Source organism: Penicillium citrinum (assembly GCF_028827155.1).
Source record: "Penicillium citrinum strain IBT 23319 chromosome Unknown utg000001l:1.0-4955037.0:1.0-4956770.0, whole genome shotgun sequence".
In the NCBI taxonomy this organism is placed as follows: Eukaryota; Fungi; Ascomycota; class Eurotiomycetes; order Eurotiales; family Aspergillaceae; genus Penicillium; species Penicillium citrinum.
The window spans coordinates 272,058-292,886 of NW_026622686.1; the positions used below are offsets into that span (position 1 = coordinate 272,058).

Sequence of the window (20,829 nt, forward strand, 5' to 3'; positions counted from 1 at the left end):
GCAAATCGCCATCCCACACACAGTATGTGCGTGGTTAAATTACACGACAGCGAGAAAATTACGATCCTGGGAGAGGCGAGCGACGATCAAAAAGACGGATCCTAGAAGAAGGGAGACGCCGGAGAAAAGCGCAATGGATAGCCATCCATGCTTCGCTACCAAAGCACCACTGATCGGAATATTGGCCATTGCACTATAGCGTTGTTAGTCAGTGCAGAATAAGATTGGGGAGAGGGGGATCATACGATAGGGCAGTTGCTCCAACTACAGAGCCAATAGCAAGGCCCATGGTGGTCGGAGTAGCAACTTGTGCAGCGCAAGCTTGCTGAAGAGAAAGGATTCCCTGAAGGAGTTAGTCATTGCAGTACTAAAGACAGAAGAGGCAGCAGAGTACATACACCTGATGCAAAGCCATATGCAGCTGCCCAGATCACCAAGCCAGCAACAGAAGTCACCTTGGTCCAGCACATAGCCGTGATGGCAGCGCAGATGTTGGCAAGAATGATCAAGTTGAACCGACCGTATTTATCAGCTAGTACACCGGGGATGACCCGGCCGAAGAAGGAAGATCCATTGACGATGGAAATGGTGTAGAAAGCCAGGGTCGAGGAGAAGCCCTTGCTAATAGCGTAACTGGTGGTGTAGAAGAATGGAGAGAACATTCCGAAGTAGGTAAAGAATAGACCGAGACATAGGCAGGCCATGGCGGGTTTCTTGAATAGGGCGATTGCTTGGTTTTTCATACTGGCATTCCTTGGAGGAAGCTTTTCGCGAGCTGCGTCGTCGCTGAGCTCTTTAGGTATACTCCTTGAGTCTTTTGGAGTATGCCCCTCCGTATCAGACCCACTAGTTGCTATATGATGAGACTCCACCGGGGATGGAGAAGAAGGCACCGGCGAAGGTAGAATGACGACAGTACAAGGAACAGCAAAGAGAGGAATCATCACGAAACCGACAATGCGCATGGTCCATGGGAAACCAAGCTTCGGGTTCTTGAGCATCTGGTCAATGGCAATGGGCCATATAATACCACCAAGAGAAGATCCGCCCATAACAATACCCATCGCAGCAGCTCTATTTCTTGCATTGACGCTTTTCGCGACTAGAGCAAGCATCGGCCAAGAGACCAGGGACATGGAGATACCGAGTAACATGCCCTGTGCGAGGATGAATTGCCAGAACTCTTTGCAAAGAGATATCATCATGAGGCTGAATACCATTCCCAGAGCGCCGATGCAGGTTAGCAGCTGGATCAGTATGTTAGTATATGACCAAGGTACAGTTTGGGTTGAGTGTCAGGTATAGCAAGAACACACCTTTGGACCAAATGCATCCATCGCAGCGCCTGCGATTGGCGAAGAGCCGAAAAGAAACAGAATGGCGATGGCACCGAGCCAGCCGATTGTTGATTGGTTCCCGTTAGCGAGGAAGAGACCATTATGTTGTTTATCAGCGGCGTAGACCTCTTCGAAGACGCCAAAGGAGTTCATGAAGCCCACAGTGCAGAATAAGCTGGTAGATGCACCGATTATAACCAGCCAAGCGTGTCGACTGCCAAGGCGGGTTTGTTAGGTACATTCCACCTGAAGATAGAAGAGAATCACAAACGTACTTGGACTGGGCAAGATCAGATGTGTTGACCATTGTTCAGCATGTATGTGTATACAAGAAGTTGAGATTAGTTACCAGTTGGTCAGGTTTAAGAACAATCTGGTGTGAAGTGGAGGAAAATATTAGTGGTGATTTCCATGATTAAAATAAAGAGACTAGACAATGAGAATATAGAGAGAATTTCCTTTTTGAGAATCACTCGGAGAGTCCGGGCGGATCTGCCCGGACTCTCCGGACCCACTTTTTATCCATCTGGGCCATCTCTTTCATCTCTAAACTTCGCGACTCTATATTCTATTCGGGTCAAGAATTCGATACTCTTCCTCAATCATCCCTTCTTGTCCTTCACTTTCTCTACTGTTGTCACAGGTCACTTGTCACCTCTCTCCTTTTTGTTTGAAGAGTCACATGACTAGTCACCTCCTCTTCCCTCATGGCTATCACCTCACCTTCCTCCTCTTCATATCATCATCGTCTTTCTTTCCGTGAGGCTTAGACTACTTCAAACCTACTGCTAGATCTTAGAATTCCCATATCAGTTTTCACTATCCCCCTCTTCTCTCTCGCCACGCTCATGTTTGTTATCATTCTTCTTCCAAGATGAAGCGCAAACTCGAGAGCACATCTGCACCTCCACCATCTCCCAAAGGCTACCGGCGACAGGACCCTGTATCTTGTGAATTCTGCCGCAAAAAGAAGCTTAAGTGTGATCGCAACCATCCATGTGGGAGCTGCTCCGCCCGAGGGCTGTCTTGTAGCTATGGCATCTATGGCCCGGCGGCCAGTCCCAGTGAACAGCGAAACATCGACTCGGGACGTTCACCAAACTTGACATCTTCTACATCCTCCATGGCACAGACTCCTCAAAAGAAGACGAAGAATCTGTCGACCCCGAGGAATGACCCTCTTACGACAGCAGACTGGCTGGAAACGATCGTCATGGGCCATCGAATACCCAGTGCCATGCCAATCCCTCTACGAAATGACATCACCCAGAACCGTGCAAATCAACCAGATTCAGGCCAAGCAACAATATCAGGCAATCTCTTGACTCTCATTCGTGATGGGAATCTTCCTTCTTGCCAGAATCCCGCTACAATTCACCTCCTTTCTCTATTACCATCAGAGCCCGAAGCTCTTGGCATGCTATCCTACTATTTTAACCATCTCGATTATCAGTACCATTTGATAGTAGCTCATCGCACCGAGCGAGACATACTGGCCATCTACGAAAACGCGTCCAATAATCAACCGGTCAACCTCGGCCACCTTGCCTTGCTGTTCAGTATCATTGCATCGGCAATTTTCTATCAACTACTTCCGACCGAGTCAGTTGACATCGCCGACAGATGTAGCGGAGAAGCCGCCTTCCTGGCAGGTGCTGCACTCATCCAGGCGAATTATATCGCCTATCCAACTCTCGAAGGTCTCCAGGCCACTATGATCATCAGTCATCATCTTTCCTGTCTCACATTCAGCCCTACAATCAGCCCGTTTTTCATTCACGGGTCATTGATCAATCAAGCCCAGAGTCTCGGTTTACATGTGTTGGACAGCGCCTCACAAATAGAAGAGAGGAAGGCAAATGGGTATGATAGGGCAGAAGTTGAGCTGAAGCGAAGACTATGGTGGGACCTTGCATCGTACGATTGGTAAATACCCCCCTTCAAAATGAGGTCGCTATCACCGACTCACTGGTTCTAGGTTGATTGGATTCCTCAGTGGACCCCAGCAATGGACATACCGTATCCAACCCAGCCATATGAACGTCTGGCGACCGCTCAATATTGAGGATGAGGAGATCGAGACGTGTGATACTGCGCAGCCGATGTCAAAACCGACTTGTATGTCGTATGCGCATCATCGACTCCGACTGGCTGAGGTATGCAGACAGATCGTCGACCAAATCGGCCCAGAGCATCTCCAAGGCGCAGATGTCCCATACGAGAAGATCCTCGACCTGGATCGAAAGCTCCACAATGCACACGCCGAGCTACCAGTTTTTTTCCGTTATGATCAACATGCACGCCGAGAATTCAGCGAGCTCTATCGTGAACGGCCCATGCTTGCCTGGCAACGTGCCTTCATTCAGCAAGGATACCATTCGCGACTGTGTCGTCTCCATCGCCAATATTTCGTTCGGGGTGCTCGAGATCCACGATACTCCTACTCCCATGTGGTCTCATTACAATCTGCTCGAAAGGTGTTAGAGGTGAAGCGGATCATGGATGAGGAGGAACCTTTGTTCGCTCCGAATAGTTCCTTCTTCTGGGCGGTCATGCATCATGTTTTCATGGCTGCTGTGACACTCCTCATCGACGTATGCTTCAATTGGGATGATATTCTAGCTGAGAAGCGGAAGGAAGAGGTCTTGGAGGCATGTCGAATGCTCAGCCGGGCACAGCAGACATCCTCGATTGCCCGAGAAGGTATCAATGCGATGATGGGGATTCTACGAAAACATTGGAAGCAGGAACGGCAACTCCCTCCTCCACAGGAATCGATGAACCCAGAGACCGCTTCCCATCCGTCCATTTTCCCAGTGCCATCGGATATGCAGCCCGCCAAAAATCTTTATGTTTCTTCGGAACAAGACTTGTCCGCGACTACGCATTCCTTCGATTTTGCGAACCCAGCGGCTGATATCCCATTGGAAGACCTTTGGTCGGAGATGCTGAATAATAGTGCTCACTCTGGATTGAATACGCCGGAATGGATGGATATGTTGACCGAGTTAAACAATACTACCGGCATTTGTGAACAGGCGTGATTTCGTGCCAGCGAGCTGGCAGCCATGTACATTATCCAGAGTTCGTTTGTATCTTACGATTTTCCACGTTCTATTAGTATTTCAATATTACCTAGGCATTTTTTATTTGCCATTGCTTGTACTGAATTTCCAACCAGTACAATTTACCCAACCCGTCTCTGTTAATTGTCGATCTCCTTTTACAGCCTCGTCGATGAGGCTCTGCTTATTTTATCACATGATGTATGTTTATTGCCCCGCAAAAATGTTTTATATCTTGAGGCTGCTCATTACAAATTCACCAGTCCAAAGCAAAAATGCGTTTTTTTTTCCAGAAATTCATCTAAACGAGATAGTTCTTTTTGCTTTAACTTGATCACCATAAAATGGACCCAAATAAACAGCCTCTTCCTTCAAATACAATCACCAACCCAAACATCCACTCCATCACCGACCGCATCAAATCTGGCGAAATCAAGCGCATCGTCGTGCTGACAGGAGCTGGCATCAGTACCTCAGCAGGAATTCCAGATTTTCGTTCACCAGGCACAGGCCTCTACGACCGCCTCGCACCACTCAAACTCCCCTACCCAGAAGCAATTTTCCACATAAATTACTTTTCACATTCACCCGAACTCTTCTACGGACTCGCTCGTGCTCGTCACCCAGGGAATCTCAAACCAACCATTTCCCACGCATTTCTCGCTCTCCTCGCGAAGAAACATCTGCTTCATTTCCTTTTTACTCAGAATCTCGACGGTCTGGAAGAAACTGCTGGGGTGCCCGCGGACAAAGTCCTATGGACTCATGGTAATTGGAAGAGTCAGCATTGTTCGAAATGCAATGCTTTCTATCCGGACCATCTTATGAAGAAGGCCATTGCTACGGGTGATGTTCCTTACTGTTTGGTCGACGGATGCAATGCACCGGTCAAACCTGATGTGGTATTTTTCGGCCAAGCTCTTCCAGCCCAGTACGATGCAAAAGTGAACTTCATTGATGAGGCGGATCTACTAATTGTCATGGGAACAAGCTTGAAAGTCGCGCCTTGTTCTTCACTCCCTTCTGCAGTCCTTCGAGGCGTTCCTCGTCTTTTGGTTAATTTGGATCATGCCGGGGATATGGGGTGTCGGGATGAAGATATCTGCTTACTTGGTTCTTGTGATGACGGCGTCCGAAACCTTGCGGATATACTAGGCTGGAGAGAAGAATTGGAAGCTATCTGGCGGGAGGCTGTTGCAAGATGTATACCCATCAATACAGAGTTTCAAGATGGACCGAGTATTGATGAGTGTATTGCGAAGATGGCGGCGCAGATGGATGCTAAATTGGGCATCTCCAAGGGGCATAAGAACATGTTGGAGAATCATCTAGACAATAAATTCGCACAGATGATCGGAAAGCCTAGCAGGAGTCCTACTAATTAACCATTACGATAATGCCACCTTTACGTCTCATAGTGTTAAACATGAAGTTGACCCGCCACAGCGCCACATCGAATGGTATACTACTGATCCAATGATGCCGTCATGATAGCAACCCTGCCATTCAAATACTAACATCAACACCAGCATCCCTTCTTTTAACTACCAAAAACCCTCAACAAATCTCTTCATTTGATAAAAGATCCACTCCATGCACCCGCAAAATGGTCTGCCACAAGGAAAACGACCTCCCACACATCCACCGACACATCACCACCCACAGCACAGAAGGCGAGGCAGTATTCGTATCCCACGCCCAAATCCCCTCATATATGCCCTCGACACCAAGTGGAACCGACGGAGAAATTGCCCTCCTCTACGCAACAACCTCAAGTCCATCAACGATAGCCGACGAGGCAGACATAGCCATGTACGACGAATTCCTCCACCAACCACCAGGCATCACGATCGAGAACGGAACCGTCTTCCGAATGATTGATTTGCGACCTGGAAAAGCCACACCGATGCATAGGACTGTGAGTCTAGACTATGGGATTGTATTGGAGGGATGTGTGGATCTTGTCCTTGATTCGGGCGATGTGAGGAGGTTGGGACGTGGTGATGTTGTGGTTCAACGAGGGACGGCTCATTCATTTAGGAATGTTGATGGAAAAAAATGGTGTAGGTTGTTATTTGTCTTCTTGCCGGCTGAGAAGTTGGTTATTAAGGAGAGGGAGCTTGAAGCTGAGGTTTATGATGAGGGGTTTGATGGTGAGTAATTTTACTATTGGTCCTGATAATACTACAAGCTTTATCCTTGGGGCGTTTATATTTTATGGATGTTAGTATTTCTGTCCGGGTACCAAACTAATAGATACTCAAATTTGTATGAGCAGAGGTAAGTGCAAAGTAAATCCACTTTAAGTTACACATGGAGGCGCACCAAACATGCCCGGGTGCGCATACACCAGTCTTTTCTTGTTGTATCTTTTGCCAACTTTTTTGGCGGACTATAAATATATTTAAATACGAGCAAAATGGATCGGGGGGGGGGGGGGGGGCTATTCTCTTCATGCAATGACGATTTGCGAATCTTTTCATGCTCTAGGTTGAACTTTTATACATCGAGTTCCTTGACTCTCATTCATGGCAATTACCATTTCCTTAGATATATGAGACCTACAATACAAACCCCTCCACCAATACTGTGGAGCGATATCTAAATGATCTCGTGGGTCAATGTGATTATATTGTGACGCCTCTATATTCTTCCGCTTCTCCTTTCGCTCATTCCCATTGCCCGATTTGGAAGTTCCCGGGGTTCCTAGTCCTCCACGAGATCACTGAACTATAGATCCAAATTACACTTTTAACTCTCCCGAACAATAATCCAAAATAGAATAGCATAAACTATGGCTTTTTTTATATCTTCTACCTTCAACACAACTATTCTCATATCCATACAGTAGCCTGAATTACTTCAAACTTGACGTGTATCAATATGAGCGAAAGTCCCACTGCCCTACGTTGGGGTCTCAATCTTGATCTCAATTTCCCATCAATACCCAGCACGCCAGTTCTGAAATATGAAACCTGTGAATCGATGCCCGGATATCCGATCCCCACCGAGCAAACACCAAATATCTCCTTCGACATGGTCAACAACGAGATGACCTTCGCTATAACAAGAAACACGATAATCTGTGGCTATGACAATACCCCAAAGATTTCTGTTGAGTGTGTTTCGATTATCTCTGAGGCAAATCCCGCAGATCGTCCAAATGCCAGAGTTGTTTTTGAAGTACTCTATCGAGGCCATAAGGCTATGGCGAAATGTTGGGCGCCGTCAAGATATAACGAGTATGTTTCGATTTCCGAGTTTCAAGCCCTTTTCGTCCTTTGAACTGACACATTTTTATAGATATATCATTGAAACATCTGTCTACGAGAGATTAGCAAAGTATGAAGGCAGTGATCGACAGGATTGCTTCGCAACCTGCTTTTTCAGTGGACAAATACTGTGTTCAAGTGTCTTCCCCGAGGGCTATATCATGATATCCGAGAAAAGACCTGGCATTGTCGCCTCGACTGTATTTGATGAGTTGACTTCGGATGAACAATTTGCTCTGATCATGAAACTTCGTCAAGGGATAATATTCTTTCTCGAGTGCGGTGTCACTATCGGGTGCCATGATCCCTTGAAAAATCTTCTTCTTAATAGAGGATCTGGGTTGATCACCATGGTTGATTTCGTATCGCTGACTGAAGCCGGTGGCCTGGAGGTGCCAGTTTGCATAGCATGAACTGTGGGCAGAGATTTCAGAGGCAATGGAGTTTTGGTATTGGAAAATGAGCTTTCTACCACGTGGCTTAGATTATACGAACCAATTTGTTTTTATGTGAAAAGGGCTCAATATTTAGGGGAAATCGTGGGAATCACAAGAGCCAAGTTTGCGTTTATCTGCAAAGTTGGATTTGTCTGTGGATATTCTGCAAAGTCTATATAAGGGAGTTGCTATTCCAGCATACTCGCTGTTCTCAACGGGACTTGAGTGCGTGGATAGATCTCAGGGCCCTTCGCTGTCCCACCGCGCTCCATAGACGCAACCGGTGCAGTAGACAAGTATTTTTAGAAGAATCACTGCTTTTACTTCTAGAACAACTATCTTCCTTACTGGTATCATTGCTTCTCCGAATTGAGATTAACTGAAGTAGCATACACTATCCATTCTTCTTCTAACCTGGATTATTCAAATCTTTATTGAATTGTATCTCCGTGATCTTGCTACCTACTTGGGTAGCTACTGTTATGATGACTGATATTCCATAGAATTACATAGAAGAATCTGAAGTATTTGGTTGATGGTACCCGTTTAGATTGGGAAGGATAATGGGCCGAATAATGTAAAAGGTGGACCTTCTAACAGCACTCGCCGACTGCACCGGCTTTGCCTATTGAGTGCCGTACATGTTGCATTTCAAACTAGATCAAGATTTGCTTTTAATAAATTTTCCGCCTTTTTCGTTGGTCATCGACGACGCAATAAGCAAGATACAGTGCCTGAACTTCATTAGCTGTAGCTGACTCCACGATTTTTGTGATCATCTCGGATTTTGGGATGTTAAGGGGATGATATGAAGATCCCAGCATGTCTGCCGCGAGCTGGAGTGGACTTTGCGGGTCTTCACATTCTGGGAGAGGCCTTTGAGAAGACGGTAAACATTCTGGTGTTGGAGGACTGGGGAGTGAATAAGGCCAATGGTCTCAACGGGTATGGGCAAAGAAGCTTTTGATGACGGTATCAACGGTGGCCAGTCTGGAGGCCTATCAGTTCAGATCTGACCTGGCTGAACCAAAGTCACCTAGTCGAGGTCTTGAGACGATGCTCGAAAATGCGCTCAAGCAGGGATGCTAGACTCCGTCTTGTATGACTGTTTATCATCAGGAGAAATTTCCATGATTGAGATTGCTGATTTTGAACCATCTTACTTCGGATATCGTGGCGAATAGAAATAATTCTCCCCCCAATATATCCTTTCGATTGTTATCATCATCCGCAAAAAGTTCATCAGGAGAAAAGTCCGATTCGTGCGGTGGAATCCGCTGCTTGCTCAAGTTGGCACAGGATCGCTTGAAGTAGGGGACCTTATGTATCGGCGTAAGCTGAGGGCCGTCGGGGGTGAGATCAATCACAAGGATCTTTCCAGTCGGTACAGAAATTCGTGATTCATCCTCGATGCCGACCTCGCCTTGTCGAAAGGGGATTTTCTGGGTTTTGATGCTTCGTCAGCTACACTTCGAACGCTCCAGCCTCTAAGGGGAAGATATCTGTTGATGCTAGCACAATTCCAGCCAGGAAATCTGCATCCCCAGAGGGTTGCTTTTCTTCAAGGCCAGACTCCAGCAGCCATCCCGCTCGATGGGCTAATTTTTCTAGGCAAAGAATATGACTTTTCCGCCAGACTGCGATCCATGCAAGACCATGAGCCCATAGAATAACAGGTTTCCCGGATGGTACTCGGCCTCTGAAAATATGTCCAATATGTATGAAGTCGTATGGGTGTCGTCGATTGCGATCTCCGCGACCCAAATATTTGATTGCAAGATAGACGCCTGTATCTGTGAGGCGTGTCTTCTTAGGGAACTCCCATGCCGCCAGTCTTGTATCCCCAGCTGCCTCGGCTGGATTGACAAAATCGTTTCCAGGAAAGGGAGGGCTCGAAATTTCTGTCTGTTCTAGACGGGTGGTGGAGACGATATTGACACCTCGAATGAGGTATAAGAAGGCCACGGAATGATGACATTCGGCAAAGCGCGAAACTTTTCCTGATGAAGGCTGGCACATTTCTGTTTCAGAGTGATCAAGCTCATAGCGAGCGAGCATTTTCCCTCAGCTGGCCAAACTATGTTGAGGAAATCAGGAATGATTGTAGGAAAAGAATAAGCCTGATCCTGGCTTTGTGAGTGATTGTCATTGATACAGAACACCATGAGCACGGAATCACTTACGAGATTACCCGTGGATTTCAGGGATTGAAATTCTGCAAGTGATGTTGGTTTGACGCACTGAGAAGATGAAGTCTTGGAAAGATAAGGTGAAAAGGCGAGAGAGCAAGAGTCGAGTGGAAAGAGTTAATGGCGAGGAGACGAAGGTACCTATCCTGCTACTTTGACCAGAAACTTACCAACCACCTTATAATATAGTATCAGCCATACAATAAATCCGGTCTGTAATCTGTGTAACATAAATTTGGAACTATTTACTGACGTTTTTGGCGACAAAATATTCCGAAAGTTACCCTGCCTTCTGTTTTATACTATGGTAGAAGAGGGCCGAAAGAATGGTAGAGGGAAATATGTCGAGACACTGACGATAAAGACCGCATTGATACAATATGGCTAATACAGGTTGACATAACAACAAACAATGATAGTCTATTTGAGGCAACTTAAGTCAATTTCTCCTTCACCTGTCCAACGAAATCAACAACCGTCTCCCTGAAACTGCGATAGCTCACTCCCAATTCATCTGCCACAGTCTTCCCATCAACCCCATACGGCCAAGTAGGCTTTGATCCCGCCTTATAGTTGGAAGGAATTTTATCCCTCGACCATTCAAATTCCTCCTTAATGATATCCGCGGCATATTCATACGAGAATGGCTCCAACGCAGCAGGAAGAAACCGTTTCCCACCCGCTTCCGGTCTTAAGAGAGCTTGAACATGCGCCTCTGCCAAATCGCGAGCATCAATCCAGGCTGGAACGCGAGCACCAGGTAAAGGGTCAACTCCCGCAGCTACACTCCACAGCACAGAATTGGATTCATTGAGCTGTTCAATGCTTGGGACTGGGTGAACTACCGGTCCGAAGACCATTGGTGGACACAGAGTGACTAGATCGAAGGGTGGTTGCTCGTTCTTGATGAAGTCCCATGCAGCTAGCTCCGCGAATTTCTTCGATCCTCGGTACGCCTCGACGGAGGTGGATGTTGGGTCCACGGCGACCTCGTAGGTGAGAGGATTCCAGATCTTTGCGGTGTATGTGAAGTCTGATGGATGTTGGGTGTTGACATCGACGATAGATGCGAATGAGGAGGTCAGTACCATGCGCTTCACTTGAGTGCCGGGTTGGGCGGAGGCCTTAAGGATTGATTTGACGCCGTTGATGGCGGGTTGAATCAATTCTTGTTCGTTGTTTGTGGTGTCATAGAAGAAGGGCTTTTAATGTCAGGATCTGCTGTTTTGAAGAGCGAATACTGGACTTAGCTTACACTTGCGACGTGAATCACTGCGTCTATCCCATCCATGACCGAGTCGAAGACACCAATCTTGGTGAAATCTTCGACGACCACGAAGTCGAGATTTGAGGCGTATTGAGGGCGTGCGGCCTTCATCTCGTCGCCTTTCTTTGCTGATCTTGTCGAGCCACGGACTTTGAGTCCTTTCGATAACAGGTTATCGACGACATGTGCGCCGATAAACCCTGTTGCGCCAGTTACCAGGACGTAGCTGGTACGTTAGTTTCATGCCACGAGTACATTATTGGGAGAGATCTTACGATGGAGTGTTGACGGTCATACTTATCAAGCTCAATAGTCACTCGTAGCTTCTTTTGAAGTGTTGTGAAGGAGAGATTCATCATTACACTGTACCTCATTGTCTACCCCGCGTGGGGGGAGAATCATGTCGGCTTTACGACGATCCACTCTCCTCTCCATTGAATTTATGTACTGTGTGGGGGTACCATGATGATAAGATCGTTCATAGATTTTTGCAAAGTCTGCTGTCTTTTAGACTGGGAATGGGCCTTCCCGGGTATTCAAATCATAGAGGTTGTTCACAAGTGTTTATGGACTCTATCTTAAAGATTGGGGTCTGATTTTTATAAACACTAAACTTCATCACGCATAATTCATCCCATATGGGCGAGAAGTAATAAGCCCCTTCTTGGGCACCCTCCTGGCCCCTACTCCCCAGGCGAAGGGAAAGGGCCCAGTCTTCTCAGTGTTAGCCGTAAATTGCAATGCGTCATCAAAATCAACGCTCACCTATGGCATAGTCAATATGTGATGAGTATCCCGTGCAAAAACAACACCCCGAATGGTAGCAACACAGAAAATCCCTGTAACAGCCTCGGTCCGTTCCATGCGCACAAGGAAATCTCGAAAGACAGGACTGGAAAGATAGCGATCATTCCACGCCTGTCTCCATGCTCTACCCTGCTTCCCCTCAACTGCAACCATGCTACCTGAACTAGGTAGTTCGTCTGGTGAATTCCTTAGGGACCCGTTTGTGACGTGACCATTCGAAAATTCTATATGGATCTGCTTATTTACAATCGATCTTTAGTAAGAATATTCGTGTTTCGGCCTTCTCAAAATTAACGCCGGCGTGAGAATTGAAGAAAACTTGCATTTGTAAGCCAAAGACAGCATCGCCAAGGCAATCAGCCGCACAAATCAAGCTTAATCCCACTTTAAGCCCCATTTTTTTTAGACAAGGCTGTACATAGCAGTCCAATCACTCGCGATCTAATATTGCATCGGGACTGAATAGGGTCAAGTATGAGAAATTCGGGATTATCAATCAATTCAATCTCACCACAGTCAAGAGTATTTTCGGTCGTATCTACAAACTATACTAGTAGCTCACGCTACGAGCGCAATGGGATATAAATACTCTCAATAACAGCTCATTAGGGTCACAAGACATCATCATCATCAATTCAATTCAATTGCATCTCTGAAGAGCAATATTAACCCATTGACACAAAATGGACACGCCAATCCGCCGCGTCATCGCGGAACACGATACAAAGGGCAATGCCTCCTTCGTCTCTGACGAATGGTTGACCCCCTACGACCCAACAACTGCTCCAGAATTCACCACCCCAGGACCATCCGCTGGCTTCGGTGTCGTACAAATCCACCGATCGCGCGGCTTTCCCGCTGATAACATGCGCCCACTGCCAGATCCCCACAAGACCCTTGTACCACTGGCCGATACCAAGGGACCATCATGTCGAATTCTGGACCTTCCACCCGCTGAATCGGGGTGGATGCATCGAACTCTGAGTCTGGACTATTTTGTTGTATTATCTGGGACTGTGGGAATGATTACGGACGGTGGGAAAGAGAAGATACTCAACCCGCATGATGTTGTTGTTTGTCGTGGGACGAATCATGAATGGGTGAATCGGGGAAAGGATGTTGCTAGGCTTTTTGCTGTTGTTGTGCCTAGTCAAGAGATTATTACAGAGGATGGAGTGAGGTTGGAGAAGACGCCTGCTGGTCCGATCTATGATCCTGAAGAGGAGTGATTTCGTCGCAGCGGTGTCTGATCAGCGAGATTGTGTCAGTTTGCTGTGGACGTGAATGACAACTGCTGTATAGGATCGCGACAATAATAATAATACTATTTAATAGCATTAGTATTATGCGGAGACACAACATCGACTTGGCTATGCAGTTGATATTATGAAGACTATTTTTTGTATTTGGATACTGGCAAAATCCATAGCGGATCTGTTGATCGAGGGATGCCATGCCCAGAAATACAATGCATAACTTGCAACCCCAAGCACATTCATACACCGGTTCAGTAGAAAGCAGCATCTCCTAAGGACTTCATTATCTACGACTCTACAACTCCTGACACCTGCCCATATAACTGCTCAGCCCGCAGCATAGATGGACAACTTCAAGCAGACTCCGCTTGAAGTAAGCAACTTGTACCCCGAGGGGATAAAAAGCTGGCCCCGGCTTTTTATATGAAGGGCCTGCCTGCTCGCATCCAGACCAGCAAACATGTCTTCATCCCTTACCCGATCTGGCCTCCACTGGACAAAACCACAACCGAATGCGCCATGTTAATGCAGGGGTCAACGGCAAAGGAACCCAGGAACCAACAAAACCCGGGAGACTGGCAAAATGATAACCCGGTGGCACAGACCTGCATATCATGATCCAAGCGATGGGGGTCCAAGCTGCGGTGGGAAAAAGGGCAGCCAAGATATTCTGCTTTCGACGGAGAGAAATCAATCCAGCACTCACAATATCAACAAACCCCAAGGCAAATCTAAAGCTCTCTCATCCTTTACCCTTCCCCAATGCTCATAACTGTCATACCACCGCGTAGCCTCCGGTCTGGGCCCCGCGTCTTCTCCACACGGCATAACCTCGCACGCGTTCGGTCTGTGCTCCGTCTCCATCTCCGTCTTCCCCGTGTTCCCCCGACTTTTCCCCGACACTACTATGTACGGCTACTAGGAGAATGAAAACCCGGGCTGTAGAGGCGAATTTTTAGAGACGAGGTAGAAATGCCGAGTGAAATCTGACGGGACAAAAATTGAAACAGTGGGGGTAGAGATGGACTGTTCGCTCCTCGTGGCGCAGAGCAGCAGCCGGCTATCGTCTGCGAAGGAAGGGATATCATATTTAGTGGCAGATTCGCAAACAGCATCGACAAGGACCTCCTTGGAGTATAGACACTAGCAAGTCTAGTCGAACAAAGTTAAATTAGATTGTACCTGCGGATTCAATTCAATTTTATATTGGATTGGCTCATCCGTTCGGGCGAAGAAGTGGCAAACCCCAATTTTGCTCGGCAACCCTCGGCTGCTTCCAATTTTCTGCCCTACTTTCTTCGACTTCACCTCTACGCTTCACTCAACTTCCCTCTAGAACAGACCTGAATAGACGCGATAATTTATACGCATCGTACTCTTTTTCGAGTACTCATTTTGATCTGCTGATCTGCTCGCTTCTGACTGCTGATCCACCGCCCCTCTTCCCCAGTCTCCTCCACAATTTGCAGTCGCAAGTCCACAATTGCGGCCATTTGATCACCGGTGGACCTCGTGCTGAAACTCCTCGGTCGAAAGGTTGAATTGTGAACCCCTCAGTCGTTTTCCTCTTCAATTCAGCGCTTGCGTTACTCCTGCATTGCACCTGCGCCTGCACTCCGCACTCAAACCCTGTCGCTCGCGACCTCGATATTGAACAACCATTCGACTCGACTTGACTTACGCCTTTCATTGCCTCAGCTGATATACTTCCTACCCTCCTCATGTCCTACTTTCACCCCTAGGATAATGGCTGCATCCAGCTGCACCTTCTTGACTCGATCGTTCCTCTCAGGGCCTCGCCCTGCCTTCTACCCACCAATATCATAGCAGCATTCGCACTGGCACAAACACATCCGCGCCATATTATTGCAGTATACAGTCTGAAACTGTAAATAGTCGCCAGCGATACCATGTCGGTCCTCACAGAACCCCCAGATGGCCTCATCGGAGGCTATAAAGGTGGAAACTTCACCGTGCGCATTCTCATGATCGTCTTCTCGTCCATCGCCTTATACAACGCCATTGAACTGTTCATTCTCCTCTTCCTCACTTTCCAGCACTACCATGGTCTATATTTCTGGACTTTACTTCTCTCCGTCGTTCTCGGCGTCATCCCACACACTGTCGCCTATATCCTCGAATTCTTCGCCCTCGCCCCTCTATGGCTCTCTCTCACTCTCTCCACAATTGGTTTCTACGTGATGGTCCCAGGCCAATCTGTCGTCCTCTACTCTCGTCTCCACCTCGTCGTACAAAACCAGAAAATCCTCCGCTTCGTCTTATGGTTAATTATTATCGACGCAATCCTCCTCCTTATCCCAACCACCGTCCTCACCTTCGCCACCGCATACATTCAATCACCGCCTTTCATCCGCGGATACAATGTCATGGAACGCATGCAATTGGCCTGGTTCTGCGCGCAGGAATTCGTCATCTCCGGCATATACATCGCAGAAACAGTCAAACTACTCAGCCTAATGCCCGAAAAGGACCGACGGAGAAGTAAAATCATGTACGAGTTATTGGCTATCAATTTCGTGATCATCATCTTGGACGTTGCACTATTGGTCACCGAGTATATCGGCTACTACTCACTACAAACAACTCTCAAACCAATGGTCTACAGTATAAAGCTGAAGCTGGAATTCGGTGTATTGGGCAAACTAGTCTCTTTAGTGCAGACCCACCGTTCACAACCCACTTCCCTTGAGAACGAAGAATATCCAGGTTTCGTGGATCCGTCACAATTGACTTCAGACGTCACGCATGCAGCACCCGTCGAGTCCTCGCCCGGAGAACCTCGTGGTAGATTCCGCGGTTGGGGGATGAACATGAACAGTCTCTCTATGGAAAGTCTGCCCATGTCAGAAAGAAGGATTCGTCCTTCAACGCGTGACACGAATAGTCCTCATTTATCATGACCCTACGATGTATATTGATTGATGTATAACTAGTACCCTTTCTACATAATTCCAATTACATATCATATATTACTTTCTACTTTATCAATCATCAACACAGCACTCTTAAGGATATCCTCCAACTACAAGTTCACGGGTACTAGTATATAGAACACTGATCATGAAGGCTCCGCCTCTCTAACTCCCTCCGCAAAAGCAAAACCAGCACTCAACTCCTGTGCCCTCGCTTGAACAGGTTTCCCATCCATAAAAACCCTCATCTCAACAACCTGCAATTCACCAACATCACCCTCCAAATCAAGAATATTAAACTCCCTCATTTTGACCTTGAACTCATCCGGATCCCCCTTGAACATTGTACAACTCGTCGCCTCGAACATGACTGTTCTTTTCATTCGCATCGCCCCCGGGAGCGGGTCATATAGGGTTGTCTTATCAGATGTTCCAATCCCATCGCCACCTGTGTCTATAACCGCGTTTGCGTTTTCCTTTGCATTTGGGGTTGTGCTTGTTTTTGCACGATCTATGTCCGACAAATCAATGTCCCAGGCAATATGAATATGATGATGAAAGTGCGAAAGATGTCTGCTTCGGATTTCAAGGAGTGGAATTGTGGCATCTGCGGTGCTGGGTGGATTACTTCCAATCAAAATCGGTGCATTCGGTGTGAAGAATGGTGTTAGTGAGTTGGATGCTGGATCTAGGGTATCCAGGGCTGGGAGGAAGGATTTCAGGAATGAGAGGCCTGGTGAGGTTTTTTGGGGGATGGTTTCGTAGGGACCGTGATGGATTGTTATTTTTGATTCCATTGTATTCTGATTGGATTGGAGTAGCTCCTAGTAGAAGCAAAAGTCTTTTGGTGATGGGGTGAGGGTGGTTAATGCGTCATGTTAACGTACTACGTATATGGGTATGGGTGCATTTTTATACAATCAATCTCAGTGCATGGATAGACTTTTGCTTCATCAGAGCAGATTGGAATCGGTTATTGGGATGTATTATCAGCATTTCTTGATGTTTATGGCTCGAACAATCTATGGCTCTCATTTCTTCGAATTTCAAATGTTGTGACTCAACAATGGGAATAGGTAACAGGCTTGGAGTGGGAAGCTTCTCTCCACGTGAAGGGAAACAGGTACAGGTACAGGAAAATACCATCTTCTAGTCTGACACTAGCTTATGAGACTCTATAAATCTGAGCCAGATTGTTCCACTCGAAAAGCAAATCTTGTCAATGCCAATGGCTTCGGGATTCATGAGCAAATTCGGGTGAATCGACCACCAGTAGTGAGAGATGGTATATACAGAAGCAGTACTTGATGATGGTATTCTAATATTTCAAGTTGTCAATGGTGGTAGCTTCGTCGTTTCATCAATGGATTGCTATCTATACAGTAAAAATTGCACTTCACTCTCCATAGATCTGCCACCCGATGTCGGGTTGACTAGAAAACACCGCCCCACGGACAATATCCAACTATTCTTTTACTTATTTTCTCCAAATATTATCGTATTAGAAAGGACACCGTGCAATGCTAGCCCCAATAGCTGACTATCTTCATATTTCCACCCATCATCATCAATATCATCACTTTATCCGTCCATCATCTGCCGAACCATGAACACCCTCCTCATCAAACGGAACCCCCCCGAAGCCCCCTCAAACAAGCTCGAACATCCGAACTAACCACTAGCCAAAAGCTAACAACCTCACTAGTCTATGAAAAATCTAAAATCTGCCGAATCTCCCTCCCGACCACAGAGTAACCCCCACATCCCCAGACCGGGTACGCCCCGGCTGCATAGCCGGTGCAACTAGGTCAAAATCCGGGGATGAGACCAATCCAGTCCAAGTATTCCCCGCAAGAAGATTTCTCACGGGGAAATCAAATCATGGCAATTCTCAAAAAATCTACGGAGAACCCATTGGTCGTGTAATATTAAGCTTCATTGTTGTGGCGTCTCTCCACCGCGGAAAACTACCGGGTCTATCCATATTGGTAGGTTCAAGCGACTTTGTCCCTGCGTTGTCGGAGGTGGGAGGGAAGTTAACGCCGATGAAGAGATTATTTCAACAGATGGGATGGAAATGCCGCGATTGTATTCCGCGTGTTTTGAGATTAAAATAGGCTTGGAGCGGTGCTATTAATCTTGGAATGATTTCTCTTTCTCTATCGATTTATTTCTACGTGCATTTATCATGTCGGAGGGACGTGATTTAGAACATGATCTCAAGCATGATATCGAGCCTGTCCGTCACGATGTTGATATTGGACAGATGCTCGCGGTGGAAGCTACACCCGAAGAAGAGCGAAGGGTCCTTCGAAAACTTGACTTCTAGTAAGTTATGCGTGCAACTACTGAATATCCTACTGCTTGCTGATAATATAAAAGTCTCATACCGCTAATGGGAATTGCATATTTCCTTCAATTTCTTGACAAATTGGCTCTGAGTCAAGCAACGCTTTTCAATTTGCGAGAAGACCTGGTACCTTTCACAGCGGAATATTGCCTCTTCAAATCTAATCTTTGCAGAACCTCCGCGGCTCAAACTATTCATGGACATCTGCTGTCTTCTATTTCGGTTATTTCTTCTGGAGTTGGCCGAGTTCGTACGTGATCGTGAGACTGCCGATTGGGAAGTATCTGGCATGTTCAGTGTATGTTCTTCTTTCCTCTACCAAAATGACCATCTAATATATCATAGGTTCATCTGGGGTGGCATCCTGATGTGTCACGCCGCAACAACCAACTTCACTGGCCTGATGTGTGCTCGTTTCTTTCTCGGCGTCGGTGAAGCTGCCATTGCGCCTGGATTCACTCTACTCATAGGAATGTTCTATAAAAGAGAGGAGCAGCCTATTCGGTATGCCCAAACTCAATTTACCAACGTATTCATTTCTTGTAACCACTATCTCTAGACAATCAGCATGGTTCTTTGGGAATTGCATCGCAGTTCTCGTTGGAGGTCTAATCGCCTATGGCATTGGCAATATCAATACAACAGCAATCGCACACTGGAAGCTTCTCTTTCTAATCCTTGGCGCATTCACCTCTGCCTACGCTATAGTTCTATTCTACTTTCTTCCTGACGCAGTCGATAAAACAGTCTTCCTAACCGAAAACGAACGAGCCATCGCCATCCAACGCACTATAAAAAACAAGACAGGCGTCCTTGATAATGGGAAATTCAAATGGTCACAAGCTGTTCAAGCACTCAAAGATCCTCAAATGTGGTGTCTGGTGTTGAATTCATTAACTTCTAACTTGTGTAATGGAGGTATCACGACGGTATGAACCACTACTACTACCGCAAGGAATCCTCTCTAACGATTACCATAGTTCACATCGATTATAACAGCAGGATTTGGCTTCACAGATCTAAAAGCCCTATTGATGCAAATGCCCCAAGGCGCCGCACAAATAATATTCCTAATCCTAACCTCGCTGGCAGTAACATGGATTCCACATTCCCGGGTTCTAGCACAAATATTTAACACTCTCGTCTCAGTCGTTGGGATGTTATTAATTTGGAAACTCAATCCTGAAGAACAAGTTGGTCGAATGGTTGGATTGAGCATTGGTATCGTTTATGCTATCAATTTGCCTATTTCTTTGAGTATTGTTACGTCGAATGTAGCGGGCTTCTCGAAGAAGAGTGTCGTTAGCTCTTTACTTTTCATTTCTTATTGTGTTGGAAATGTTATTGGACCTCAATTCTTTCTTGCTTCAGAGGAACCTTCTTACCCAGTGAGTTATGCCTTGGATATTAACCGGTGTTTTGCCTTTGCTATCGTTTCATGCTGACTTCTATAGACTGGTATCAAGGCTGCCATGTCCGGTCTTGTGTTGAGCATTTTCTTCTTGATTGTGTTGTATTTCTACTACATCTATGAGAATCGTCGTCGTGATAGGCTATATGGTCGACCTGAAGAGATCACCGTTTCAGCGGAACTGCGAGACGAGTTGTCCAACAAGACTGATACGGAGATCGAGAGCTTCCGATACATTCTGTGAAATTAGCTAGTGAGAAAAAGGAGGTGCTATGTTGGAAATATACTCATCCATCTGGACAATGCAGTCCAGTATTACCATATAAACTCCAACTATCAAATGGTCCCCCAGGGACACTGCCGAGTGTTTGGGTATCACTGGTAGTACCTGTAGCCGGCATGTCAGTATAACTCGATAGAAAGCACTATGTACTAGTTTATTCGACCTTTATATAGCAGGTTTAAAGTAATAGAATACATGAAGACATAAAGAACATCGTGAACA

At 46.4% G+C, this 20,829-nt stretch overlaps 11 protein-coding genes across 11 annotated transcripts; 7 read left to right on the plus strand and 4 right to left on the minus strand.

The window, feature by feature from the left end:
• Nucleotides 1-39: 39 nt before the first annotated feature.
• N7469_000104 (putative MFS monocarboxylate transporter) lies at nt 40-1,644 on the minus strand (the record flags this gene model as incomplete). The annotated part of the gene is made up of 5 exons (XM_056639024.1): nt 40-193; nt 246-343; nt 399-1,247; nt 1,317-1,551; nt 1,613-1,644. 5 exons carry the CDS (start codon nt 1,642-1,644, stop codon nt 40-42), a joined length of 1,368 nt encoding a protein of 455 aa, XP_056504781.1.
• A 567-nt stretch (nt 1,645-2,211) lies between these two features.
• N7469_000105 (transcriptional regulator family TF) lies at nt 2,212-4,381 on the plus strand (the record flags this gene model as incomplete). The annotated part of the gene is made up of 2 exons (XM_056639025.1): nt 2,212-3,263; nt 3,316-4,381. The coding sequence occupies 2 exons, from the start codon at nt 2,212-2,214 to the stop codon at nt 4,379-4,381; spliced, it is 2,118 nt and encodes a 705-aa protein (XP_056504782.1).
• A 365-nt stretch (nt 4,382-4,746) lies between these two features.
• Nucleotides 4,747-5,787, plus strand: N7469_000106 (uncharacterized protein; the record flags this gene model as incomplete). Its single annotated transcript, XM_056639026.1, has 1 exon — nt 4,747-5,787. The coding sequence occupies one exon, from the start codon at nt 4,747-4,749 to the stop codon at nt 5,785-5,787; it is 1,041 nt and encodes a 346-aa protein (XP_056504783.1).
• A 221-nt stretch (nt 5,788-6,008) lies between these two features.
• Nucleotides 6,009-6,563, plus strand: N7469_000107 (cupin domain-containing protein; the record flags this gene model as incomplete). Its single annotated transcript, XM_056639027.1, has 1 exon — nt 6,009-6,563. One exon carries the CDS (start codon nt 6,009-6,011, stop codon nt 6,561-6,563), a length of 555 nt encoding a protein of 184 aa, XP_056504784.1.
• A 722-nt stretch (nt 6,564-7,285) lies between these two features.
• Nucleotides 7,286-8,087, plus strand: N7469_000108 (uncharacterized protein; the record flags this gene model as incomplete). Its single annotated transcript, XM_056639028.1, has 2 exons — nt 7,286-7,644; nt 7,706-8,087. 2 exons carry the CDS (start codon nt 7,286-7,288, stop codon nt 8,085-8,087), a joined length of 741 nt encoding a protein of 246 aa, XP_056504785.1.
• Nucleotides 8,088-9,575: 1,488 nt separating this feature from the next.
• On the minus strand, nt 9,576-10,169 carry N7469_000109 (uncharacterized protein; the record flags this gene model as incomplete). Its single annotated transcript, XM_056639029.1, has 1 exon — nt 9,576-10,169. One exon carries the CDS (start codon nt 10,167-10,169, stop codon nt 9,576-9,578), a length of 594 nt encoding a protein of 197 aa, XP_056504786.1.
• Nucleotides 10,170-10,734: 565 nt separating this feature from the next.
• N7469_000110 (SDR family oxidoreductase) lies at nt 10,735-11,862 on the minus strand (the record flags this gene model as incomplete). The annotated part of the gene is made up of 3 exons (XM_056639030.1): nt 10,735-11,502; nt 11,556-11,793; nt 11,843-11,862. The coding sequence occupies 3 exons, from the start codon at nt 11,860-11,862 to the stop codon at nt 10,735-10,737; spliced, it is 1,026 nt and encodes a 341-aa protein (XP_056504787.1).
• Nucleotides 11,863-13,057: 1,195 nt separating this feature from the next.
• Nucleotides 13,058-13,603, plus strand: N7469_000111 (cupin domain-containing protein; the record flags this gene model as incomplete). The annotated part of the gene is made up of 1 exon (XM_056639031.1): nt 13,058-13,603. One exon carries the CDS (start codon nt 13,058-13,060, stop codon nt 13,601-13,603), a length of 546 nt encoding a protein of 181 aa, XP_056504788.1.
• Nucleotides 13,604-15,540: 1,937 nt separating this feature from the next.
• Nucleotides 15,541-16,551, plus strand: N7469_000112 (uncharacterized protein; the record flags this gene model as incomplete). The annotated part of the gene is made up of 1 exon (XM_056639032.1): nt 15,541-16,551. One exon carries the CDS (start codon nt 15,541-15,543, stop codon nt 16,549-16,551), a length of 1,011 nt encoding a protein of 336 aa, XP_056504789.1.
• A 158-nt stretch (nt 16,552-16,709) lies between these two features.
• N7469_000113 (uncharacterized protein) lies at nt 16,710-17,360 on the minus strand (the record flags this gene model as incomplete). The annotated part of the gene is made up of 1 exon (XM_056639033.1): nt 16,710-17,360. One exon carries the CDS (start codon nt 17,358-17,360, stop codon nt 16,710-16,712), a length of 651 nt encoding a protein of 216 aa, XP_056504790.1.
• Nucleotides 17,361-18,751: 1,391 nt separating this feature from the next.
• Nucleotides 18,752-20,568, plus strand: N7469_000114 (uncharacterized protein; the record flags this gene model as incomplete). Its single annotated transcript, XM_056639034.1, has 7 exons — nt 18,752-18,891; nt 18,946-19,039; nt 19,087-19,211; nt 19,259-19,417; nt 19,473-19,842; nt 19,894-20,301; nt 20,368-20,568. The coding sequence occupies 7 exons, from the start codon at nt 18,752-18,754 to the stop codon at nt 20,566-20,568; spliced, it is 1,497 nt and encodes a 498-aa protein (XP_056504791.1).
• Between the last annotated feature and the right edge of the window lie 261 nt (nt 20,569-20,829).